This window comes from Ischnura elegans, chromosome 3 (assembly GCF_921293095.1).
Source record: "Ischnura elegans chromosome 3, ioIscEleg1.1, whole genome shotgun sequence".
NCBI classification, from domain to species: Eukaryota; Metazoa; Arthropoda; class Insecta; order Odonata; family Coenagrionidae; genus Ischnura; species Ischnura elegans.
In genome coordinates, this window is record NC_060248.1 from 95,894,981 (window position 1) to 95,921,251 (window position 26,271).

The 26,271-nt window shown below is 38.0% G+C and overlaps 2 protein-coding genes and 1 long non-coding RNA gene across 5 annotated transcripts in view; 1 reads left to right on the forward strand and 2 right to left on the reverse strand.

The window, feature by feature from the left end:
- The window catches only part of LOC124156177 (protein HIRA), a 37,668-nt gene extending 34,643 nt beyond the window's left edge, over positions 1-3,025 (reverse strand). Inside the window, exons 1-5 of one of the 3 annotated variants that reach the window (XM_046530553.1) lie at positions 2,784-3,025; positions 2,139-2,201; positions 1,820-1,930; positions 1,630-1,731; positions 315-491 (exon numbers count right to left, since the gene is read on the reverse strand). In XM_046530553.1, coding sequence (XP_046386509.1) covers positions 315-491; positions 1,630-1,731; positions 1,820-1,930; positions 2,139-2,201; positions 2,784-2,790 — 460 coding nt within the window. In that variant the 5' untranslated portion in view covers positions 2,791-3,025. Of the gene's footprint in view, positions 1-314; positions 492-1,629; positions 1,732-1,819; positions 1,931-2,138; positions 2,202-2,396; positions 2,505-2,552; positions 2,763-2,783 lie in introns of those variants that run through there. The other 2 variants (XM_046530552.1, XM_046530554.1) reach the window with 2 other exon arrangements.
- A 452-nt stretch (positions 3,026-3,477) lies between these two features.
- Positions 3,478-26,244, reverse strand: LOC124156180 (serine/threonine-protein phosphatase alpha-2 isoform). Its single transcript, XM_046530556.1, has 7 exons — positions 26,019-26,244; positions 25,590-25,721; positions 16,942-17,172; positions 14,258-14,472; positions 7,960-8,073; positions 4,880-5,023; positions 3,478-4,684 (listed from the first exon to the last, which is right to left on the reverse strand). Exons 1-7 carry the CDS (start codon positions 26,071-26,073, stop codon positions 4,589-4,591), a joined length of 987 nt encoding a protein of 328 aa, XP_046386512.1. The 5' UTR covers positions 26,074-26,244; the 3' UTR covers positions 3,478-4,588.
- LOC124156182 lies at positions 5,030-7,563 on the forward strand. Its single transcript, XR_006864282.1, has 2 exons — positions 5,030-6,408; positions 6,628-7,563. It is a non-coding gene; the product is annotated as an uncharacterized LOC124156182 (long non-coding RNA).
- Positions 26,245-26,271: the final 27 nt, after the last annotated feature.

Below are 26,271 nucleotides of genomic sequence, written 5' to 3' on the forward strand. Positions count from 1 at the left end.
GACTGAGTACCAGTGGATTTATAATGTCAGGGTTGACCAGAACCAATTTTTTTTAGCACAGATTGTACCCGTTGTGGTCATTAAGATTGCAGTACTTCAAAAGAGAGTAAAATTAATTTCAGAGTAATATGCAATGATATTTCCATGATTCATAAACCAATATATGCCAGTAATAAAAAAACTGATGGCATCATAAGAAATATGAACTACAACACCATGGCGGTCAATGTGTTAGGTCCACACAATAGCTTTGCAACCCAACTGTGTCGGTCATAATGTGACCTCAAGCATGGAAAATATCCTGTATGGCTAACCTGACATATTGACAGCATTCCAAATAATAACTGTGTTGTCCACGGAACAGGTGGCCAGCCAGGCATCATGAGGAGACCAAGCAAGGTCCAGCACATCTCCAGCATGTCCCCTTAAGGTGGAGACACACCTCCAACTTTCCACATTCACCTTACCTCCACCACCAAATACAGTGCTCCCTGGGGGAAAGAAGGCCAATGAAAACAGTCCAGAACACTATTACTCATTTACTTATTTATACTGAAAATGAAAATTTTGGTAAGTGTAACAAGTTATTGGAACTGCCACTGGGTCAGGATGTGAAATGCTGCCGATGTTTCGACAGTTTACTCAGTCTATCCATCGAACTCACCCAATCCCTCTTAATGGCCATGCTATACAGTGCATTAACACATACAGGTTACAGTGTGAATCAATGAATCCAAAAATGAACAAAAAAATGCACTGTGCGAAGTTGAACGAATTTATGGTAAAAACATAGAACCAGTTCTAATTTAATTCATACACATAGCATCCCAGTTCAACAAAATTGACCATGCATCCACACATTAATTTTTAACTGCTAATGTATTATTTCAGCAGGCCTTGACACAATGTGCTTCACTTTGGATGGTAACTGATGCCTTGAAATTTATTTAAATTTGAGAAATCCTAAACTAGCCACAACCTAGGCTGTGTCAAGGAACTGGGCAATGGCCTCAGCACAGCTAGTTTAAAAAAGACAACTTATTCCAAAATCATTTTCTCGGCCGCAGTGCCTTTTTGCAGAGGAAGTACTAGGATCTACAAAACTAATATCATTACAACTAAAGGGGAAGTAATCTTCATTTCAGGAGTCATAACTTCAATTGAAGCTCACACAAGGCCACCATCGAATATTCTAAAGCAAGACTAAATTAATAGGAATAAGGCAAATTTGGGAAAAAAGAAATTAAGAAAAAGAAGGAAAATTCAAGCAAGGTGGATATTGGAAATATATTTTAAAGCTTTTACAGAGGAAAATAGATGACACAAGTATGAATATTTGTTCTTCCATTCATATGTACTTTATAGGAAAGCTAATTCAACTCCACAAATGAGAATTAATGTACAAAATGTCATTAATAGAGACAGGCTAAAGTCGAGAGTGCGTGAGGATTCAGATGAATTTTATATGATAACACACTTCTCTCTCTCTCTCTCAAAGAAAAACTGTTCATAGCTAAGTATGAACCATGATATAGCAAGCAATTATTCGGTAAAAAATTAAGATGAATTAATGCCAAGTGAACTGATGTCAATATTGACAATATCCTTCCCACGATCATTTCATTTTACCTGAAGAATAGCTCCCTATTTTCCACACCATGACCAGTTTGTCATCTCCTCCAGAAGCAAGAAATTTCCCGGATACACTCCATCGGACACAATTAACGCAGGCTGCAGAGGGAATAAATATTGGTCAACATTGTATTCACCACAAAGCCAATGCAATGCTGCTGTATAAATATGACAGGAACTTTCTTACCCAGATGATTATCTATTTGACAAAGCATTTTAGGTACGTTTTCATCCATCTCACTTTTGTGGCTGACCACTGGAGCCATATTCCAGATGACAACCCGACCGGAATCCTCCCCTAAGATAAAAGTCAGAGATGTTGTCTAATATAGCAATTTTTCAATCAAGAATGAACAGGCAAAGCTACACGAAACAGTAAACAAGCTCTATGAGACTAAAAAAAGATAAAAATCCATTACATACATTTCATTTACTGCGAAGGGCTCTTTCCATATTATCGAATCGAATGCATAACAACAATTATGAAAGTAAAATTCAGAAATTACCTTGGCCTCCTGTAGCAAAACGAGATCCATCGGGATGAATGTCAACAGAGAATATTGGAAGGTCTGAGGAGCAAAAGACATAGAAGATGATCACATAAAAACGAATGAAAAATCGGTGGGAGGAAATCCAAATTCATTAAAAACCAAAGCGAGTCTTTCACGAAGTCCTGCAAAAGTTATCCATTAAAAGCAACACCATTATTCGTAAAATGCAGGCATTTATCCAGGAGGTAATATTAAACAATTGAATAATATTACCAAATACGAGGATTCAGAGAAGTAATTCCAATGAATTAAAGACGAATAAATCTCCAACTTTTAAATATCATTTCGATAAATAAACATCACATTCCATGATGCTCAAAACAACCTCGACGCGTGCTAAACAATAGCAATTTGTTTAAATTTACTAACCATCGTGAGACACCCAGTGAGGCTTCAGCAGTCTCATTTGAAATAAATCCAAAAATTCACTCTAAACGCGAATAAATGAACGTTTTTACTGCTACATTTGCAATATTTATTACGTGGGAAAGGGGCGGCAAATTACTTCGAAATTAAAATATGGCGGCGATGCGATACAAAAACTAGAGAAGGGAATGCTACGATCGGCGAACGGTACATGTGAGAGAAATGTCCAATTACCGATCATGCATCGCCCGAGGTTCAGTGAATAGTAGAAAATGGCCACGAATTCGTGTTGCAAATTCCAATCAGTCAGAAAACCAAGAGCATTCTATTATAGAATGTTACTAATTTAGATTAGCTTTGTACGTCTTGCAGTAATGTAGGTGTTGGTTTTCCACCTTACACCCGAATTTAAATACTGGTCCATTAATGAATGAAAGCACAGTGATGACAAAGAGGGTAACATCACAAAGAGATGCACTCCGATTAATTTGCCCCATACATTCAAAATGATCGGATAGCAACCAGCAGCGAATACCAAATTTTGATTACGGGAAACAATCGAGCCAAAACTAATAACCGGAATTCGAATCTTCACCGGCTTCATCAATTCAACATCTTTGCGAAGTACGTCATTGAAAACTAAGCGGGCAGTTCTTTCTTCGAGGCCATGGCAGGCATTTGCAGTTTTCAGATCGATTCCCTCTTGATGTACCATTTTGAAATGTCCTCCTCAACAGTAACATAAGGAATACCTTCATAAACACACACATGAAAGATTGTGCTGAAAAGGTCGGGTTGGAAATCCAAGACACTGCTGACACGAGTCAAAATGTTTTCAAACCTTAGCCGGAGAATTTTCTCATAAATGTACCCCTCATTGGACAGCACCCATACTTAATTATAAATAAGGATAAATAAAACATACATGTCACTGGGAAATGTTTATTTGGCGCCTAAAAGTACATTCTTAACATTGTGAAGTGGCTTGTTATTACCTATGCTAATCATTATTTACATTTATCCTCTTTTTTTCTTTTGTAATCAAGTAGTACAGCTGGAGAGGAAGTGAAAAAGAATGCGTAATAAACTTAACGGCTTAATAATGGATGGATGCAAAATTCACTTATTCCCCAGCAATACTACTCACTATGACAGAATATTAGCAAGAGGTTATTAAGTTTAACACACCAGCAGTAACTTCATGGTAGGTTGAACAAAGAGCTTTCGAGGAATAGATCATTTTGATAGCAATGATGCATAAATTACATTAGCCATACTTTGGTGAATAAAGATACGTGTCACTTTACCTCCGACACTACCACATTAACACAAAGATAGCAGATTAAAATATCGTGAACAAGTGCTAAAATTTCTAACATGAAATTTTCGTGACATATTCATTGCATTCTACTTAATTCAATTCCTCAAGGAAAGAATATATTTCTCCAAAGCTTTCCTCTTCTTGTAAGACAGGTTGTAAAGACCAAATTGGAATGACAGGGATAATTTACAATTCCACATCTCCATGTTTTGTGACGTTGAAATCTGATGAATCCAGCTTAAGGGAAAACACTAATGCAGAGGTCTACCGACACCAAGATGACTTTTCCCCATCTAGGAAATGTGCAGACACAATTCACCCAGAGGCTTTCAAAAAGGATACAAAAATGAATAAGAAATCACCAGTCATTCACTTTTTCACCAGTAATACAATAATGTTGGTTTTGAAACTCCCTCTTTCAAGAAATAAGAGAGATTGTTACAGTTAACCCTGAAGCTTTCCAGGGATATCTGGTCCAAATAATCCATCTAATGCATCTCTTGAGGCGTTGCATTTCCCCAATCGTCCCCATCCTCCTTGACCTTATTAGAATAAAGACCTTCGCTGGGCGAAAACAGGGTCTAAGGGCAAGGGTAGAAAGTTGAAGGTCAGAGAAGTGTAATGGGAAACTGTGCAAGGAGGATGCTAGGAACAATGCACTTCCATGTTCCACTTTGGTCTTCAAATCCACCAAACACTGAATGAGTCACATTTCACCTCACTTCTTCTTGTTTTTGTTGGTTCCTCCACGAGGTGGAGTCACTGGTCTTCCAGAATTCAAACCACCGTATGTAAATTTCCTCTTGTCAGCAGGCTGCAGGGAAAATCAAATTATCTCAATTAGAACAATTAGTTTCCACACATTTCAAATCTTACAATAAATGCTAAAAGCCTCAGACTTGGTGACTCAATAATACATATAAATCAAAGTAAATCATATCTCATGGTTTCATTCATCCTTGGCTACACTTTAAAAAAAGTAAAATTAAGGTAAAAGATTTTCCATTACCTTCAAGATTTGAAAGGAGCACATTAATGTTTCATCCACAGACATCATTGCTCCAGCATTATCGAACTCGCCACAGTAATTGGGGGCAGAAAATAAGGTGACCAATTGCCTTTTAGCAAAGAATTCATAGCCATCTTCAACAACCTGTAGAAAAAAATGAAACCAATGTAACACATTCAAGAATACATGTATGCAATTACAAATAAAAAATAAGTGCAAAAAGCCTCAGACTTGGTGACTAAAATATCAGGATTCATGTATCATGGTTTCTTTCATCACTGGCTTTTATGCACAAAAGAGTGTGGCCAGCTGACCAAAGCTGATCTTAATCAATTTTTATTTGGTTCATAGCCCTTATTATTCCCACCACATTTTCAATAGAACAATTCATCAAGATTGACACACTTAGCCATACAAGTTTCAAACCAGGCACCAGTTATGTTATGCCAAGCATATTGCTAATGATATGTAAACATCACACCTTTGGCCCTAGGTACTTTAACCCCACATGTTAAAATGAGTGTATCTTCACTCCCTTAAGTAAAGGCAATGCCAGAAGGTATACAAAATGGCAACATTAACTTCAATAAAATGGTTGTGTTTGCAAAAACAAACAAAATTTAAAAAGAGCTACATGTAAATTGCATGAACTCCCTCAGATAAAACACCACCTCTCCTTCACCCACGCATACATTATTTAATTTATTCCCATGAAAATAAACTTTTTTTCAACTAAATTCTAAATCCTGACACAAGTATTACCCATGATTACATTAAACTTGCACGCATTGAGTACCACAATTCTTTTGTATTTTTATTATATATATATATTGAAGGTTATATCATTAGTAATGCTTCACTAAGTTTATGGAAAAACTTAAAAATAAAAAAATTGACAATCACTTTATAATAGGAATATGTAAAACGTGAATTTCATCATGCAACAGGGAGTCAGAAAAGGAACAGCTAATCACTCGCGCATTTGAATGTTTACATACATCCTTCTTAGTGTTGTTCAGGTGGAGGCATTAGCATTTTACATATTTTAGGGCTTAATTTCAATGATAAGTTTTCCAAAAACTATCGAGTAAAGAATTGAACCAACCAATTGTGCAAACCTTTATGTAAGACCCAACCATTTTCTTTGGATTCGAAGAGATTCACGGACCATCTATGCTGTGACTTCGTAATTCAAATAGTTGATAACTTTGTGCATAGAATATTGAATAGTTTAAAAGCTCATTATTCAGGCATTTGGTGATTAGACTACTTGAACATCCCTAACAATAATTCAAATTGTGGTGCTGCTACTTAAAATGCCAGTTGAAAAGCAATCTTTGGGTAACCTTAGATATGCATGATTCATATTATGCAACTCACAATTGAAGCTGAGAATTTTATATCAGATAGTAAGACACCCCCTTATATGCAGGAGATGGGAGGGGGAAAAAACTCATCTTAGATCATGCAAATATGGTACAATTCATCACGAAGTTGACAGCGAAGAACTCAGTCAAATAATTAAAGAGGTACACAAAGGTTAAGAAAACACTTAGCTGTTTCACAAAATAAAATATATTGCGACCGGTTTCGATACAGCGTATCATCATCTGGCCAGATGATGATACGCTGTATCGAAACCGGTCGCAATATATTTTATTTTGTGAAACAGCTAAGTGTTTTCTTAACCTTTGTGCATCATGAAGGAGTTTCACCATGTTACGCCAACCACCATCGCAATTAAAGAGGTTATCTAAATATTATCCATTCATCCGTACAGTTGTAGATGTATAATTAAATTTCAATGAAAAAAGTTCATAACACATCATGGCTTACTAACATTACATGGAATTGATTACAAGTGATGGAATTATTAAGTTACTTGTCAATACAATTAAAAACAAACTGTCATAATTTGATGATTTTTTCTCAGTTAAGTAAGGAAAAACGATGACACTAACACCTGATGTAATCAATAGCTGGCAAATTTCCTTTGCAGAGTACTTCACCCCACCTAATCAATTTGGTACGAAAGAATTTCACTGATTAGCAGCAGCCATGTGCCATTATGATGGCCAGACAATAATTGAGAAAAAGTATAACTGCAAGAATGATTTGATATTTTTGATAATGGACAAAATTCCAAAAACATAATTGACAAACTAAATTCGAGATTTGTGCAGAGAAGGAGCATATCTGCGAAGCAGCAACAACAAGGAAAAGAGTGAGAGGGTCCCCCTTAACTTATGCCTACATTAAGAAAACCATCAATGACATCAAAGAATGGGCTCCAGTAGCAAATACCCTAGTGAAAAAATGTATGATTAGCTGATTATAAAGCAGCCATAGTTGAAGCAAAGAAGGAATTACAGAAGTCCCAATTAATACGGAAACAGCAATGGCCAGTTTCCACTTCAAATATAAAAACTATCAAATCAGAGAACAGTAGGAGAGAGGAAGCCCAATACTGAAAGTTCTTTTTCCAGGGAAGCTGCACACTCAGCAGTGCATGAAGCAAGACAAAAATAAGAATGGCACAAGCAAATAAGTCATTCCACAAAGGAAGGCCCTCCATAAATCAGGTAAAATAATCACATGGGTAAGTTAACAAATCATCAGAACTTAAAACTGGAACATGCTCCTCAATGGAAGTGAAGCATGGGCATAAATAGAACCAGAGAGATCAAGGGTGAGAAAAAAGAGAAGTTTGCAGACTACCCCAAGAAGACAAAACCATTTAACCACGTACGCCAGGAGATTTTAATTAATATGATAGCCTGATGAAGACGAAACAAGTGGAAAGGAAGAACAGCAAAGGAAGGCCTCAAATGAGATACATTGGACAAGAAAAAGAGAATGTGGATGTAAATGCAGAAGAATGACTGATTGGAGAGTAGAGAGGAGTGCTGCACCAAACAGTGATTAGATACTTCACCTACTATGATGATGAAGAAATTATCCAAATGAAAATTAAATGTCACAGCAAAGGAGCCAGTTAAATGTAACTGGAAGAGTAAGTTTTCAGCATTTGTTACTTCTGGTATAAAACTAAACAGAAAAAGAGACCAAAAAGTTATTACCTGATGTGCTCGGCATATGAGGTCAAAGTCATGTTTATGCAGGAATTTTCCAACCACTTCAGCCCCAAATGTGAATGATACACCTCTGTCATTTTCACCCCAACCAGTTGTGTCCTGATGGAAGAAAAAGAGTTTTAAAAATCTATGAAAAACAGGTAAAGAACCTCCCATCATATTTTTATATATGCTTCAAAACAGAAAACCACCATAAGAAAGGAAGAAAATAGTAAAAATAAAAAAATCCTATGAACAGCATCACCAAAATGGACTATTATAACTTATGCATACATGCATGTGATTATAAGCAAATGAAAGATGAAATTTTAAGACAAAAAGCTCACATTCAATTTAAGCAAATATAAAACCATTTACCCAGACAACAAGGGGTTGGAGTCTAAACGTAAGTCCCGAAATATCTACACACAAGGTAACCATATACATTATCCTTAATAAAATCGTAGTTTTCATTCTGAGCTACAAGAAATAAGGTCACCATGCAAATCAATTTCAAACAGTTCTCCTTCCCAATGGGAAAAAAGTTAATAGTAAATAAAATGCCTTAAACAGATCTCCTTTGGCTAGTTTCTCAAGATACATTCTTTGCGCATCTTGCCAAACCTCTAGCACCAACCAAGGACAACAAAATAGTTATCCTTAGAAAATATTACACCTCTACTTTAAACATTTCTATTTTTAATGATAATGTAACAGCATTCCTGACTTAGTGGCAAATGTTATCGGATATTATCTGAAATAATTTTCCATAAGTATATTTGTAAAAGAACAAAAGGCACACATTAAAACAATAAAATGCATACACTTTTGGATGAGCATATGCGATTTCCTATTAAATAAGCTGGCAAAACGTATCTAATTTTCCCCTCCAAATCATCATTTTCCAATACCTTTGCAATCATGGGTGGGTCGAAGACTGTTGAGCATGAGGAAATGGAATCTTCCAGCTAAATTAAAATTAAGCAATGCGGTATGCAGGGCCTACCCTTAATTTCAGTTGGTCAGGGAAAAACCAAGTGCTGAGAAACATTATCTTTCCCTCAGCTCCAAAAATCTTAGGCTTGCCACTAAATCAAGAATATGCTTGAAAATGATTATGAACAGTGCATTTTGTCATTGGTTTACAAGCAACCAAGCCAACAACATGCTTGCTTTTGAATATAATTATCTCAATAAGAATAATTACATCTTTACAGCATCTCACTTTCTATGCATGAGCAGAATGTATAAAAAAGGCTCAGAAGCTAGATGTGAACTGCCCCAGGATGGTCAGTTTGATAGGTGATCAGGTAGGACCAGAGGGCTTCAAATTGGGTCAGGGTGTCTGAACTCTGGCATGCGATGGTGTAATCGATGAAATGGCTGCTGGGAGGCATATGATGGTAAGTTGATAAAGAAGAGACAACACAGGGGCATACAGCCACATCCCATCAGATTGCGACACGCCATCATCGCTGATGTCTCCACAGGGCTTATTGAGATTCTACAGGAATACAGGTCACCACAGATGGAATATGGACAGAAAAGAAGTAGAACACATGGATGTAATCACCTCACATGAAACGTCAGATGAATACCACAGATGATCCAAAATATCTAAATGCTGTTATCAACAAACTATAGGAAAAATTAGGTTATAGATTGGCAGATGCATAATAGTAAAATGCGGTAGCAGTTTAAGTAAGATATACAATTTTCTGTTTCATGAAGACTTCTTTCAGTGTAAACATCGAAGAATTCAATGCTATCTATCTCCAAGCTACATATCTCATCCCCTTCATACAAATTATAACTATATCTCTCAAATAATCAAAGCCTTATTTCATGATTGGTGAGCTCTCACTGCTGGTGGCATAATCTGCCATGTATGTCGACATGTCCAATAACCGGTGCCTTAAATGATTAAAAATTATGTTTTATAGATACAGTAAATCCTCTATGTAGTGAACCTCTTTAAATCATAAACCTCCATACTTCATACCACCCCTGCGGTCCTGTCAGATTTACACGTAAATTTATGGGCAAACCTCTTTGTAGTGAACCTCTTTATCTTGTAAAACCTCCATTTATCATACCAAGGAGATACCCCCGAGACATCCTAACTAACTCCGCAAATCGTACTGAGACAACTAAAGACCATTAATGCAGCTGCGATTACGTACATGGCATGACATTATCAGCGATAAATGTTTCACCCATTTTTTATCTAATACATCTTTATTATGTTGTAATTTTCACATTTATCATTAGTTGTGGCCATTTTGTTCCATATGAAAGCATACCTAACAGTAAATAAGAAAAAAGGTATCCTAATCATTTTAAGTGACAGTTGAATTAAGAGAGATCACATCGCTCTCTCTCAAATCATGGTAAAAATCATGCCATATTGCTAGCTTTCTGTTATTATTAAATAATAAATGTATGTTCATTAAAGCACGCATGTTTGTTTAAACACATAAATATAATGGTTTAACAGACAGTAGTGCATTCATTTCCGAAGAATATGAAAAAATGGTGCCTATCACTGAAACCTCTACAGTGAACCTCCATACATCAAATTGCCCAAATTTTGGTCCCCTTCATAACAATGTAATGAGGTTTTACTGTAATATTATATTTATCTGAATGGGAAAAATTGCATACATATCAATCTGTATGTACTTTTATGGAAACACAGTCAACTTTGTCAACAATTCTGCATATGAGGTGTGCCCAAAAAGTATCCAACCTGCATTCGAATCTTCACACCAGAGCACTTGAGCTGCTTCTGTGGGGTATAAGCGTAGCCAGTAGTCCCTCATGAACTCCCTGAATGCATAGTTATTGGCAGGATGTCTAGGGTTGCTCGCAGAGGGTTTGTATGTCCACCATGTTTTTCTGTTTCTCACGTTTGTTTATGGCTCAAAATGGCAGAAAGAACAGATCAATGAATTTGCATCAACTTATCCTTGAATGTCAGTACGAGTTTATAGAGGTGATTGAAATGATACAGAAGAGGGATGAAAGTATGCGCAAAAAACAGATGAAGGAGTGGTGAAGGCAGTTTAAAAATGGTTGGACAACTGTAGACAGTGACCCTCGTTCTGGCCAACTATAGCTGACAGTAACACAGGAAAATATCGCGTGTGTGCAACTTGAGATTGAAGATGATAATCTGTTGGTGAACTACAAAATTATCAAGGAATACGGAAAATTACTGTTAAGGAAATTTTGAACAAGATTTTGGGAATGAATCAGATGAGTGAAAAAAGCAGAAAGAACTTGGCCCTGAAATCAGCCTGGACATCTTGGAAATGGTTAGTGATGATGAAAATTTCATTAAGAAACTTAATACTGAAGATGAATCATGAGTTTATGTTCACGATCTTGAAACTAGTAAACATCTTCACAGTGGAAGCATTCAAACGAACCACTGCTGAAAAAAGTATGTCAAAAAGCAGGAGCAATGTCAAGTCAATGCCAGTGGCGGATACAGAAAAAACTCAAGGGGGGGGCGCAACATATCTTGAGTTGTCTTTACTTTTACCGTAATAAAATATGATCAAGTCATAGGCAAAGTATATGAAAATTTTATTTAAAGTGATTATAAACATGTAAAAGACAATGCCATCTTATGATATAAAGAAGCTACAATTGTGGTTTTGCAATGTTCGGCAATACAGGCGGACCCGCAAGGGAGGGGCGCGCGCCCCCCATCTGTATCCGCCACTGGTCAATGCCAATTATTTTTTTCGATTGTGAGTGTGCTGTGCACTATGAATTTGCTCCAAAAAGTCTGACAATCAACAAAGAATATTAGGTTAGTCCTTAAAAGATTGTGCCATGCCCTGAGAAGAAATCTTTTCTGGTCAAGCAGTAAATGGCTTCTTCACCACTATATCATGCCAGTGCATTCATTGAACCTTGGGCAGCAATTTGGTGAAACACAAAATTGTACATCTTTGCCAGCCTCCATTCAGTCCCAACACAGCTCCCTGCAACTTTTGAATGTTTCCAAAATAAGTAGGGTGCTCAAACGGAAGCAGTTGGTGAAATCGACACAATTCCGAGTAATGCAATGCACAAGCTGAAGGCCAATGCAAAATCTGTATTCAAGGACTGCTTTAAGCTGGGAGCACGTGGATCAATTAAATGAGGACTACCGTATAAGCTCGTGTAAGAGGCGCACCCCTATTTTGAGCATCGGAGCTAAAGGAAAAAAAACTTTTCGATATTTTTTTTAATCCTATCGCGCGGTGTTGTAGACTTATATCAAAATTTCCACTTTCATTACTAATAATTCACGTGGCGTTTATCAGCTAAATTTACACGATATGTATGGTGCTCGGAGACGAGTAGTTATTCACTTGTTGTCTTAACCTTATGATGCTTACTAGAGACGGTCGGATAGGATACCTGGGATCCAAATATCCACGAATAATGCCCTTCACCTTAAGGTACTTCGGATCCGAATTCGTCGAAGAAATTGAATCTGAATCCAAAATTTTCAATCAATGCTTTCGTGAATGCAACGTCCCATATGAGGGAGTAGAAAGAGTTCCGATCCTCTCTTTGCATACGCCATTGCACTACGATGCTTGTCCTACTCAAAAACAATTTTTAAAAAAGCTCTCGTAGGAGTATTGCATTTTAAAGCAAAACACGTCAGGCACATAGGGTGAATCTTCCCCAGGGATTGGACAACAATTGGGGAATCTCACCACCGTAAGATAATAACACAGCATAGATTTCACAAAATCACCCCCAGCCTTCCATCAGCCCATGCCTCTGACATTTTTTTTTCCTTTCCGAGAACCCAGAGGCCATAAATCACTTGCCTCAAAGAAAAATATCAAGTTATGCGGAAACAATTGAAACTTGTTTCATCCCTACCCCGTCTCACCAACTGACCTTATTCGGTCTCCCAGCTGCAATTCTCCCAGTTTCTGGAGCCCAAATGCTAGGTGAGTCACCTACTGAGCTCTAAGATATCTCGATAGCTTTCAGCAATTGTATGATTGTATGACTGCCACGAGGTTCATTAGACAGAATGAGACCTAACGTGATGCATATCTGACAGCATTTAAGTTTTTTAAGCTCTTATTTATTGACACAAAGATTTAGTTACAACAAGGCTACTAATATTCAAAATAGTCCAAACAGCATAATTTTGGAAGAAACAAGCATAGCATGAGCGCATTCAAACAATTCAAGACGGACTGGCAACTCAAACTGCGTACATCACATTCCTGCGTCTCCACCCCTTTGCTTTGAAGGCAAAGACGTCACATGCAATATTGGACGTGTTCTTCCCTTTCTCCTTTGCCCGTAGTCTAGTTGCGTGAAAGGCGGAGGGAGCGCACTCCTTCCCCTATACCTCTCCTTCAGCGCTCTTCACTTATAAGCATTTACAATTTCTTCTATCCGCCTTTTAGTCCAACAACATACATACTCGTTTGAATTTTTTAAACAGCAGTTTTGACACGAATATAATTTTCAATTGCAATAACCCTTATAATAGCATCTGAAGATGAATTTTGAAAAATCAGGCCCCAAGGTTAATTGAAATTACTTGGCAAGGCAGATGTTGACTATGAACAGGTATTGTCCTTCAAAACTGCGCGTTTCTCTACGTTTGATACGCAATTACTAATTGCAGTATAAATGCCGCGGGATGCCCACCCAGTGGCAATAAATTTAGCCCACCCTCAGGAGTGAAAAACCCTTTGCAATCTTTTCCATGTACACCTCTGAGGTGTCGACGTGACGGCGGGATGATTACAAGTAAGAAAAGCAAACAGGAGCATTTTAAAAATACATCACTAAGGGAGAAACTCCCCTGCCTCCTGCTTGTTTTTGACCTTGGTTTTTAGGTGACTGACTCATGCTGAAAACCAAGGCCACTCAGTTCCTCTTGGGCTTGCGACCGGGGAAAGGGAGGAGAGGAAGATAAGAGGTTTGTGTAAGAGGCGCACCCTCATTTTAGGCAGCAATTTCTGGGAAAAACTGTGTGCCTCTTACACGCGCTTATACAGTATTTTGAAGGATGCCACAGCCTGAATGACAAAAAAAAGCCCCAACGCAGAGATGTGAACCCAGGTTGGATGCTTTACTGACACACCTCGTACAATTATGCACCTGAATAACATACATGCATATCATAATGTAACGAAAAATGCTATACAAATACTAGCAAAGCAATGGCAGTACCATAAAATTATTTAGTGCTGCATTTCAGGCATCAGCTATGATAAATTCTAACCAATTTTGATGCTTCACATCAAGTAAATAATCGAGACTTTACCTTGTCAGGGTCAGACCAGAGAAGGTCACAAAGGAGACCTTGATCAGGTACATCAGTAGGGCGCATTATACGCCTAATCTGTTCCATTGACTGTAGATCTGGGCTCAAACCACCATGGCAGCAGAAAATCTTCTCATCTACAATGGCAGCAACTGGCAAGCAGTTGAAACAGTCCGTGAATGTCTTCCATAATTTTATGTTATACCTTCGTTTACCTAAAAAAAATAAAAAGAGTCACTAATTAAGAGTCTCCAACATAACCAGTAGTTGCAAAAAATATTTCACACCGAAAAAAATAAAATGGGAGGTTAGGAGTGTTTTTGTTACATTGATTTATTTAAGATAAGCACAAGCATTGAAGATAGTGATAACATTGAAGTAAAAACATTGGTGTAAAAGCTGTAAGTGAATCACCAATCTGATTTCAGCTTCCTATTCTTGAATGGATTCTTGTAAAAAGAAAGTTCTTCATTTAAAAAAATTGAATTTTTCAATTCTTAATAAGAAGAACATCATGAACAAGATTCCAACCTCAGCAACCCATAACTTGCATGAAATATTTGAATAAGAATGACTAATTACAAATTACTGAAACAGCAGTTATTATCAGGCCATAATGAAAATTTTTCGTAAGCTTTTGGATAAGTGGACTGAGTACGCATTCTCAAAGATTTATAGTCCGGCTAGCACCTGGAGTTGTCCAATAACAGGTAGAAAGGTCTAGTTGGGGTAGGGGGAAGTTGCCAGGTCAGAAAGAGAAATGCTCACCTCACATGTAAACAAAAGGCTTCCGTGAAGAAAGGAGCCTGAAGGGACAAAGAGCATGATGGACCCAAAGGCAGAATCCCTAGTTTTTGTTGATTCAAAGAATGAGCTTGTTTTGATGTTTCAGGCTAATTTTGGTGCTTCATATGCATTTGACAACGTTGTATGACAAGGCAAGGTGTGAGGTGCATATGGGGGGCAGTGATTGACTCCAAACCGTGCTGACATAGGGTTCTCCGCCCCTTTTTTAGTGCTGTCATCGGACAACTCTCACCGGCCGGACTGTAGCTTGTTATTACATGTGACAACAATTAAAACTCAAAGAACAGCAATCCCAATTCTTTTGAAAGTCACTGTTGTGTATAATACTTTAAAAGGTGTAAAAAAAATGTTAATATGCATAGCTCATTCTCTATGGAAGATATCTGCTCCATACTATCAACAATTATAGTACAATTTCTAACAATTTGTTCTGCTAACTTAGTGTAATGCCCAAATTTTAAAAATTTTCACAAATATGGAATTTGTTAGTTACTACTACACAGCTGCAATTCTTCAAAGTGTAGTAGAGAGAACAACAATGTTCCACTAACTGAATGATAGGAAGATGATAGCTAATAACTATTCAAAACATTTGATAAGAGAAAAGTGCTCTTGAACAACCTACACGATTAAGCCATCACAGTAAACATACTCCACGTAAACATCAATCGCCAGACATTTCAAACTGAAGAGATGGCTTTGCAAAATGCTTCATCAACTTGAATTATTAAAAATTGCTGTTTCTCGCATGATACAACTATCAAACACAGGATGTGAGGTATGATTTCTTAAGTCTCATTAGGGTCCTCTTCTTTTTTTGAGTGTGAATTGGATGGAACAAAATCAAGGGAAGTGATGGAAAATTTACTGTAAGAAACAACCCCACAACAAGTCTCTAGGATATAGAAAATGTAGGTAGCAACTCATCGCAGGGAACTGAAGGACATTGGAATAGACACACTCAAGTAAATTGATATGGCCAAAGCAGTATCGGTTAACATGATATCTAAAAACATCACAATAACAAAGTGACTTTAGACACACAATTTCCATTTCCTCAGCAATTTTCTAAATCATCATGATCTGTCATGAAAGAGACACCAAATAAACCAGATCCCAGCCTCTTCACATCATATTAATAATCTTCAATAAATTTGAATGACCACACTTGTTGCAACAGACTATAAACAATCATTACTCAACAGTTTCCTTTGCTTTTGCCCCAAAATACATTTCTTTTCTCCAAAATTTTCCTAATTATGGTATGGTATTTGGAGGAGGCGACCGACAGCTGAGGTCATTTGCACCATGAGGGTAGGGTATGGAAGGAAGGGTGGAGAGAAACCCGGCGTCGGCATTAGCCAGCTCTTAACGAAAGGCGCCAAGGGGACCATGGCTTAACGTCCCATCCGATGGACGGAGTGTTGCGCTTGAAATATCCTCCACACAACACTCAAGCAGGGATCAGGCAGTCTTTGAAAATTCTCTGCCACTGCTGGGATTTGAACCTGAGCCTGCCGGGTGGGAAGCCACCACACCAACCCGATCCCCCAAAATTTTCCTAATTCCCTGTACTCCATAAGTCAGTGACACATATAACAGCATTATTAGGCAAGGCTCTAGAAAACTCACAGGTACAAAACCCCTAGACATACAGGAGTGATACACTCTGAAGTGGAGCCCCTCCACATGAACACCCGTTTAATGTATTCTCATCCCCAAGTGAACTTCCAAAAATAATTTTGGCCTTGTAAGTCGAAGGAGACTATTAGTGACAGTATACCAACAAAAATCATAGGATTACAGAACTACCTCCTTCATTAATAACTAGCACAACATAAGTAAAAAATTAAGAGAACCAAAAAGTGAATACTTACACTCATCATAAAAACCGTATATCCTGTTGATGCTAGCACACTCATGATTACCTCGAAGAAGGAAAAAGTTCTCTGGATATTTGATCTTATATGCCAATAAAAGACATATCGTTTCTAGAGATTGTTTCCCTCGATCGACATAGTCTCCCAAAAACAAATAATTTGATTCTGGAGGGAAGCCACCATATTCAAAGAGCCTAAGCAAGTCGTAGTACTGTCCATGAATATCACCTGAGGAAAGAAAGTGTAATTAGCAAAACACATAAAAAAGAGAAAAAGAATTACATAAACAACAGCCTATACAGCATCACCTCTTATTTCTAAGGCTTCAATTGACCACCCATAGCTGAATAATAAGCACTTAAATTTAGCAAATGAGATGGACTAAACTTCAAGAGATGATCCACTCCCACTCTTCAAGCTTAGAAATGGATGTTGTGCATTAACACTCAAGTACAATGAGCTAGTTTATCGACAAAAGCTGAATAACAATGGTCAATGATTACATAATTAAATTTATTGCATTTACAGTTCATAATACGAGGTGTATATTATAAACTTTAGTATATTCAAGTGTATAAGACTATTGTTGACCCAGAAAAATCTTTTCAAAAGTTAAGGACCACTATATACGATGTGTCTGATCTCATAGAGCCAATTTTCAAACTTCCACGCCAGATTACAGAACATGTGGCTGCCGTAGGGAGCTCAAAAACAGGAACACCTGCATCTACCCAGTATGCAGCAACCATACAAGAAAAGACCAACCAAGAAAGCAGCATGGGCACTGCTTTACATTTGGTGTGCTTTGGAAGAGAGGAAGTCCTAAACGGTATGTATTGCTCAAAATCTATTTCGTAACAGGAAAAATTGGGAGTCATCTTATACTGCAGAATATATAATAATTGAAATTTGATAACAACTTTACCACAATTTCACAACTACTAGATGTAAGCTCCTCACTTTTCTTTAGCTAACTCTTGTATTTTTGGAAACCTTTTCATGTAAATGTGATAGTGTCAATGGTGGTCAATAGCCCTCATGTTTCCCAATAATTTTGGGTGGAATTGAGGTATCATAAAAGGCAAAGTCATCATGCCATGATCACCTTATCACTGCTGTTACTTCATCTAATTGTCGACTGCATTGAAAAATCATATGAGCCAATGAAAAATCTTGAGACATATCAGCCTGAAGAGGGCTCAAGAATGCATTGGTAGGATTGAAGCAATGTTTCGTGCATAGAAGATAAATTACATGCTTTACTTCTTTGCATTATTTACACTTGAGTACTGATGAAATTTGAATGAAATATACTGTATTTCACAAAATTAAAATTTACTCAAAAATTTTGAAATACAATTACAAATAACTAGGTTACAACTTAAACAAGATTAAGCCATAACAGTAATCAATCCTTCATATTGTCTCATCTTTAAGAGCTATCAGTATTTAACTTCCATGACTGATTATAGTGGATATCATAAATTACAAAAGAATAAAAAAAAGTAAAGGTCATTTATTGTATATAAGTCAATGGCACTCTAACAGGGACAAGTGGACCTGCAAAAACATATAAGGACAGTTTGTTGTGCCTCTGCATTCATAAAAATGCTTTCTTCTGATACTTCTTTCATCAAACTTTATTTATAATTTAAACTTCATCCAAGCACTGTATTAAAAACCCTTGTAATTCTCTCTTTAAATTGCTTGTAATGTATTTTAATTAGAATTTACTAGTAATTTATGCTCACTACAAAGACCTATATATCTATGAAAACAAATTGGCATTTCCAATGAATTGAGTTAAGTCAACAATTATATGAATTGGAATTCAACGGAAGTTAAATGGTTTTTTGCATGACTTACTTTCAGCCACGCTTTTATTACTTATTCAAAGTAAGAACTGGAATACTGGACCATACAGTCACAATTTATCTTTTTGTTTGCAAGGCAAAAATGAAGGTAGTGAGCAAAACCGACATATGCACTTTTATTCTATGAAATAAGTTACAAAAACGGTTGCCTATCTTACAAAAATAAATTATTATCATGGATTTTAATTAGCATTCATTTTTTCTAAAATTTAAGAATAAGAATTATTTGGGAACGTGATGAAGTATCTCTTGCAAAAAGGTGTTACTTAAAATGCCTGACTAAGCACTGGAGATGCATACCTACTTGTATACTGGGCATTAATTTGAAAGACATAAAAGAGAAACAGATTTCCCATGCCACTAAAACTCGATTACTTATAAATGTAATCATTTCCTCAATCATTCCAAAATTCTTCATATTTTCTACCCTTTCAATACTGCTAACCCTTTCTAGACAATACTTCATTAGTAAACCACGAGTTGGTTTTCAATTACACGACCTATTATGGTTTGCCAAGATAATGAAGAAATAATTGACTGAATGCAATTTTCTCTCCGTATCTACAATTCTCTGAGTCACAAAAAATGATTATTTCTCCCAAATTGCCTCCCAGATCTCACTTTTCCCAGTCCATACCAAAACTTATACAGTGTTTACCAATATTTTTCAAAAACCTATACAGCAAGAAACAAGGGACTAACAGCAAAGTAAATAATGTCACATTCTAGGTGTAAATTATAGTGCTAAAGAGAAAATAATTCAGTTTATTTGGAAATTAGTGTCTTCTACGTCTACTATTATATTCTCGTAAAAAATTCCATCACAGCACCTAACCATGTCAATAATACCCAACCATGGAGCATATAAACTTGACAAACTAGAATGAGACCATTGAAAGACCAGAAGGATATACAAATTGAAATCACTAAGGCATTTCATTTAAGTGATTTTTTATACGGAAGGTTTAATTCAACCCCAACCTAATCATGGACAAGTAAATATTAACACTAACAAGTTGCGGGTCCAGTAACTTAACCATCATATATTATTTTCATAAAATTCTGATGTAAAGCATCCCACAAAATAACTTTTGGTTGAGGACAGCTTCACCTGTACTTGAACCAAAAACTCTTAAGCCTAACACTCCATCCACCAAATCAACATGTAGTTAATTTAATTTGCCTTTGAAATTTCTGTTTGGAGAGGGATACCATCCAAGAAAGATTACATCGTTTGGCATCATTGTACCATTGTAACATCAAAAATATGTATCAACAAACTTTTTGAATTTCCATTATGGTAAAGATTGGTAAAATCATTTTTAAACTAAAAGACTTGATGAGATACTAAAGAAAAAACTACTACCCACCAATCTTACTCGCAACAACCTCAGTCACAATTAACATGTTGATATTTAAGCACCGGTATTATTTTCTTTGGCCGCCTCAGCATTTTTAATAATTCTCAAAAAATATCTTTGCCAACAGTATTAGGAAGTTATTTGTTATTCAATATTTTATGATTAAAACATTTATTTGGACATATGAGGTAACAATTAAATGGACACTACTTTGCCAATGAAAATGTAAACAAACTGGCTCAATAGAGCCTTAATACCGCATGGTCAACCATAAACCAGATAAATGCCTACGCATAAATAATAAACGGTTACCCCCACTTGTCTCATATGCAATGACTGACAAATGAGCTACTTCATACGTAAGTTGATTGCGAGATATCACGACCCTCCAATCAAGTTAGCAATTTAAATGGACGGAAGTCAGACATCAAACCGTATTACTTAAGTATGTGATTACTAACTGAATCTACAAATGTAAACGTTAAATTCACATACAAATGCATAATATATCATTAAGCTGCGGCGAGCAAAGTTACATCTCAGCATCCACCGCCCCAAGCATTAAGGGGGAACATGAATGTGCGACGGAAATTTATTACGACGGCGAAAGACGCCGGAATCGGCGCTCAATGGGCGTGAATTTATCAAGGAGAGTGATGGCGCGGCTAACTTCTACAGGGAAAGAACAGACTACGCTAATTTGGTACAAACAGCAGGAAGTCAAATGCCTCAAAGCAAGAAGCTCGTGGTAGGCATTTATACACATTTATTGATCCTGGCCCAAAGCCAAAAACCTGCTGAGCCCCCACAGCCTCGACCTTGGGAAAGAGCAGAAGTTTGAGGGGGAGAGGGGCGGCGTCGACAGCGAAGGGGAAGTCGAGGCAAGCGATGAGGGGAAGGGAGTAAGAGAGAGGCAGATAAATCTACGGAAGAGAAGCGCGGAACGCACGTTTCCTCAGAGCCTACCGTTTTTCCTACGCGAACGGATATCTTGAGAGAACAGTTACGACGAACCGAGGCTCACACTAATCAGCTACACGAAATTAAGATCTCGAAAATATTATATATACACAACACGCACCGGAACATGGCGCGTTCACTCGGAATGAATACACAAACCGTGGGGAAATGTCCTTGCGTCAATAATCTAGGGAGGTCAATTCGCGGGAGCATCTCGTTTCGTACTCTCACGCCCCCGACGACGGTGTAAATACGCGATTGTGGTGGGGGCGTATCTTCCCAAAAACCTACCTATCTTGAGTCTTCGCCGGTGCGAAAACAACACGGGACGTCGCGGGGGAGGCCCGAATTCGCCTCGGGATCACTGTCCTCTCCGCTTGGTCGCTTAGCAACCAACACTTTACTCCCTTCCACATCGCATACGCAATGCGGTGGGGTGCGAAATTGGTAGTAGTAGTAAACAGTGGAGTATCGCCTTTTTACTATGACGGCTCTCCCACACCAAGCCGCGGATCACGCTAAGGTGCAGTTAATAAATTGCCAATGGCCACCACAACACGAAGTCAGGTTATCTCATAATTAAAGCTAGTGGGCACTGTAAGGGCGGCATGCTAAAGTGAGGTTTTTGTTATCTTGTGGGCGTTTTCCTCTATGTAGCTACGTCGTCAATATGAACACAATTATTTAAAGCCAGATAACGCATAATAGACAAACACAATGGTGTCGATAGAAGGGAAAACTAATGGTTATAAATATAAACAATAAAAATCAAAGCACTCGGATTTTAAACAAGTCGACGAACGAAAGAGATCATTGAAATCCTGAAAGGAAATTTGCGCGATAGAAAATTGGATGGAGGAGAAATTCATATCAGAAGAAATCATTAAGTGGCGCACAATCGAAAACCATAATGATGAAAGCTAGCGGTCAGGTATTACCAACATTTTCTCAAGCTCTTCTACCATTCTAAGTATTTTGCTGCGGTACGACGTATTTTCGTGACCAATCCTTTGAGTATTGGAATGGTAAACCGGAGATGCAGTTCAAATTACACCCATAAACGATAACTTGGGCAATTAACTTGGGAGACCAAACGAAGTGGCAACTATAGCAGAAGGAAATACAGCCACTTAGCCTGGTTTGAAGCAAAATGACGGAAAATGGATGGCCGATGACGCATCCATAACTTTCCTCGCGTTTTTATAGGGCATCTCTCTTTCGACGGCGTTATTTTGGGCCTAAATTAATTATCTAGCTCAAGAGCAATGAAGTCTTATTTTAGGCTTCGAATAGAAACAAACATTCGTTCATCAAGCAAGGTAACCTGCTAATGTTATGAGGCAAGTACACAAGCATCATGTGAAAGCGCAGCAAGAAATGTGCACGATTAGTTACAGGGAAACCTTGGCGTGCAAGGTGAAGCCAGCAAGACACATGCACCTATCACGCATCCCATTACGAAACGAAAATCGGTCCGTCAAAGCTTTGGAAGCTCGGCACCATTTGCTTCACGCCACCCTTTTGATATCGCCTACTTTTAGCCAGATGCTGGCCTTGGGCCACTATGGCTATTCCTCACCCTTTTTACCTCATCGGCGGACGATACTCAAGACGTCCCCAGACCGAACGTAAGCGAGTGCCAACTACGCCTTCTTAAATAAAGTTGCAGTGACATCACGCACAGAGGGATATGGAAACAAGGAAGTGCTCGATGGGGCTAATACATATCCTCCCGCCAATCCCCGAAAGGGAAAATACTTTAAATACAGGCCCGTTGCAATGCATTCCTAACGACAGAGACTAAAACCTTTCAGACTACTACAGAAAAGCCTTATCAGGAATATCTAACTATCAGCGAGAAGAGACTACTTGGTGATACAAACTACGGTGGTCCTCGCTTGTCAACTAAGTCGAACACCCAAGAGGTGGCTCGCAGGGTATTATGTAGATGTAAGCAGATCGTGAATTACGCACCTCGGTGGGATTATTCACAATCCAGGGCAAATTTATTACAATTTCCTCCGCCATTTTCATTGATAGTAAGAGCTTCACGGGCAAAATTCGCGAAATTACAGAAATGGGTAGTAAATAAAATATAAATTTATAATCAAATATATCAAGTTCAAAGGCCATACTGCATTTTCCAAACACAAGCGATGTCGTGACAATGCATTCATCTTCCTCTGATGCCTACAGACTACCCTTTGAAATAATGAGTATGGATAGGTCTACTTCTACAGTAATTACATAAATTCCACGGACACTCGGATAAATAAAGAGGTGATTGTTAAAAAGGGTGCCGCGCAAAGGCTCGTCTCCCGGAGTGCTTACAGGAATTTTCGATCTGCTGTTCAAGAGGCCCAATTTGAAGACTGACGTCAATGGTGAAAAGGGGGCACGGTTGGATTATCGACTTCTCTTCACATGGGATTTCACGTTACACATGATATAGTAAAATAATTACACGTAGAGGAAAATATCAAAATTGCAATCGCCTCAGTAACGGGTTAATATCAACCATTAATTAAGGATCCACTTAATGCATATACGAGTGTTAAACTGATTCTGCTCCACTTCTGACGGCCCTGGATTCGGGGCATTTATGGGGGAAGGGCAAGGGAATGTCAAGCGCCACCCATTCGAAGGCGTAACCAATGAAAAAACATCAGAGTTCGAGCTTCTACTAAACAAAGTACTTGGAAGTAATAACAGCCTGTAACCAACAATCAACAGGAAAAAAGGCTTCCAAAGACTTCAATCCCCGAAAACCTTATATGCGTTGCCTGAACACGAGCCATCAATTTTCTTTCTCTCCCTCATAACGGCTGAAAAATAGGAGATAACTTTCGAAAATCCGATATAAAATACAAAATTATTGCCGCACCGTTTACTAATAGGGTTGCTCGCCCACATAAACTCCACATCAGAGGAGAATTTTGCTTATCTTTGGTTTGCACAGCCACGACAAAGACACTTCGACTGGGCGGCACACGAGATCTGAGAAAGAATTTACCGCCGTCATAAATCCTGGCGAAATACCGAGCCAAACCGCCAGCTATCACACAGGAAAGTCTATTCCTCCAATCAATATATTTAAATGTTAAGGATGAGGCCCTAGCAATCGATAGGAGAAACCGTCAGAAGATGAATCGAGAAGTCCAAAATAATAACCGGCTAGACCACGAAAAAATTAGTATGAAAAGGAAGCAAATGAAAGAAATTTGTTTCAATAAACACCCGCGCGCAATTAGAGCAGCGAGTGCAAATTGCGGAACTGATATTGTCACACAAATAAAACTTTCAAGTTCATACGCGTGAAAGTAAACTGTCAGGTATCACCCGCCACAAGCCGACAGACCTTGCGCATGTATTTCCGCGGGTAAATTCTCGAGTTGGTCGGCGGTGCCGTAGCCCAAGCTCCCAAGTACACCGACCTCGCCCGCGCTCAGCCCCTAACCATTCCGACGCAGCGTATCGGCAAATCCCCTCCTCCCTGAAGAACGCGCCTGGTGGCACTTAGTACGTCACGTGACACAGCAACGTCACCACACCGCCACAAGCTACAGGCATCTTCTTCCACTGACCCAAATACACCCGCTACATGAATTGCAGAAGTTCATGCCACACACGGAGGCAGTGCATCCCATACTATGAAGGCTAGAGCACGAATCAACTGGAACGGCCTCCTATTCCGCGACCAAGGGGGACGATTAATTGGCACTCAATCGCTCCCTCCAAAGGGAAGGAAACCAAGGACATCTCTAGCACCAGCAGTAGGGATGAAATACAGGCAAACGATGATCATAAATCCTCAATTAGGAATGGATATCGATTAAGGTAGAATCAAAATTAACTGTAAAAACTGTATATGATAAATACACTATACCGGGAAGTCCCCCATACCAGGGGTACCAGGCACCATTCAACTTAAAATAAAAAAAAACTGCATACCAGATATATATTTCAACTATAAATGTTAAGTCGTCAAACAAATAATACAGACAAATAACCCAATGGTGGGTGGCGCCGGAAGCATCCTATCTCCTTGGTCAAATGAATACCACTAATTACATACAAGAATATCACTAATGGATGTAAACATTGAATTCCACAAGATATATTCCGAATTAGGAACCTAACCACTAACTGTAACTACTAAAAACTGGACAAGTGACGGAGAATTAAACTAAAAGGCTAAAGACAAAGAACATGTCCTCCTAATGGTGTCAAATTTAAGGAGAGTCATAGTGAAACTCATCCTTTTCAAATAAAATAATCCTATAGTACACACTTCATGAAATTTAGACCACTCACTACACCCAAATCATTTCAATGACCGTTATCTAACCATGAGTAGCATGCAGTTAAGAATTTTAACATGATAAACAACTCATTACAGCCAATGCAGACTCGCTGCAGGGCTCTGATGTGAAAAAAGTTAATTACTCACCACATATTTTAAGCGGGGCCTCTAATTCTAATAATATTGGCTGAGAAAGGAAAATTTCACGGGACTTCAAACACAGGCCTCGTATTTCACTTTCTGTTAACTGGACATTCTTTCCTGGTCTTGCTCCACGGACTATAAGTAATAAGATAGGTTTTAATTACACAAACTACACTACAAACTTATATTTAAAAGAATTTACAATATATCTAATAACTTTACAACGTTATAATTTCCACACAAGGACATTCAACGCATTAACTTGGACCTTATCTAAGATTATTAACAATTGTACCTTGCGAAACGAGAGAAGCAAGATATTTCTAAGTGATTATGTCTTAAAATATTATAAAGTCGGCAAGTTAAGACGGTAATGGGACAATTTTTTTAGTACCAGTGTTTCGCAACGGTCAACGACAACAAACATTTTACCTTCTAACAGCCGTGCTATAATACTGTCAATATTCAACTTATCGGTTTCAGCCATTGGCCCGATACACAGAGAACAAAATTATTCACTTAAAAAAGAAAACTGCACAAGGATGGATGAGAAGAAAGTCGATTAAGATGCCCAGCAATATTCAAGTCCCTCGCCCTTAAAATACTATATAAGATGGCAGCTATGGTCGCCTGACGTCATCCCCGTTTTTCAAGGCAACTCCTCGAGAGGCAACAGTGCAGCGAA

What these genes read in the sequence shown, in the direction of transcription:
- LOC124156180 (XM_046530556.1), bottom strand. Translation starts at nt 26,073, where the DNA reads ATGGCTGAAACCGATAAGTTGAATATTGACAGTATTATAGCACGGCTG. An exon ending in TATAGCACGGCTGTTAGAAG is followed by an intron (nt 25,722 to 26,018) that starts GTAAAATGTTTG and finishes TATTACTTATAG; the next exon opens with TCCGTGGAGCAAGACCAGGA. An exon ending in GCTCCTTTCAAATCTTGAAG is followed by an intron (nt 4,685 to 4,879) that starts GTAATGGAAAAT and finishes TTTTCCCTGCAG; the next exon opens with CCTGCTGACAAGAGGAAATT.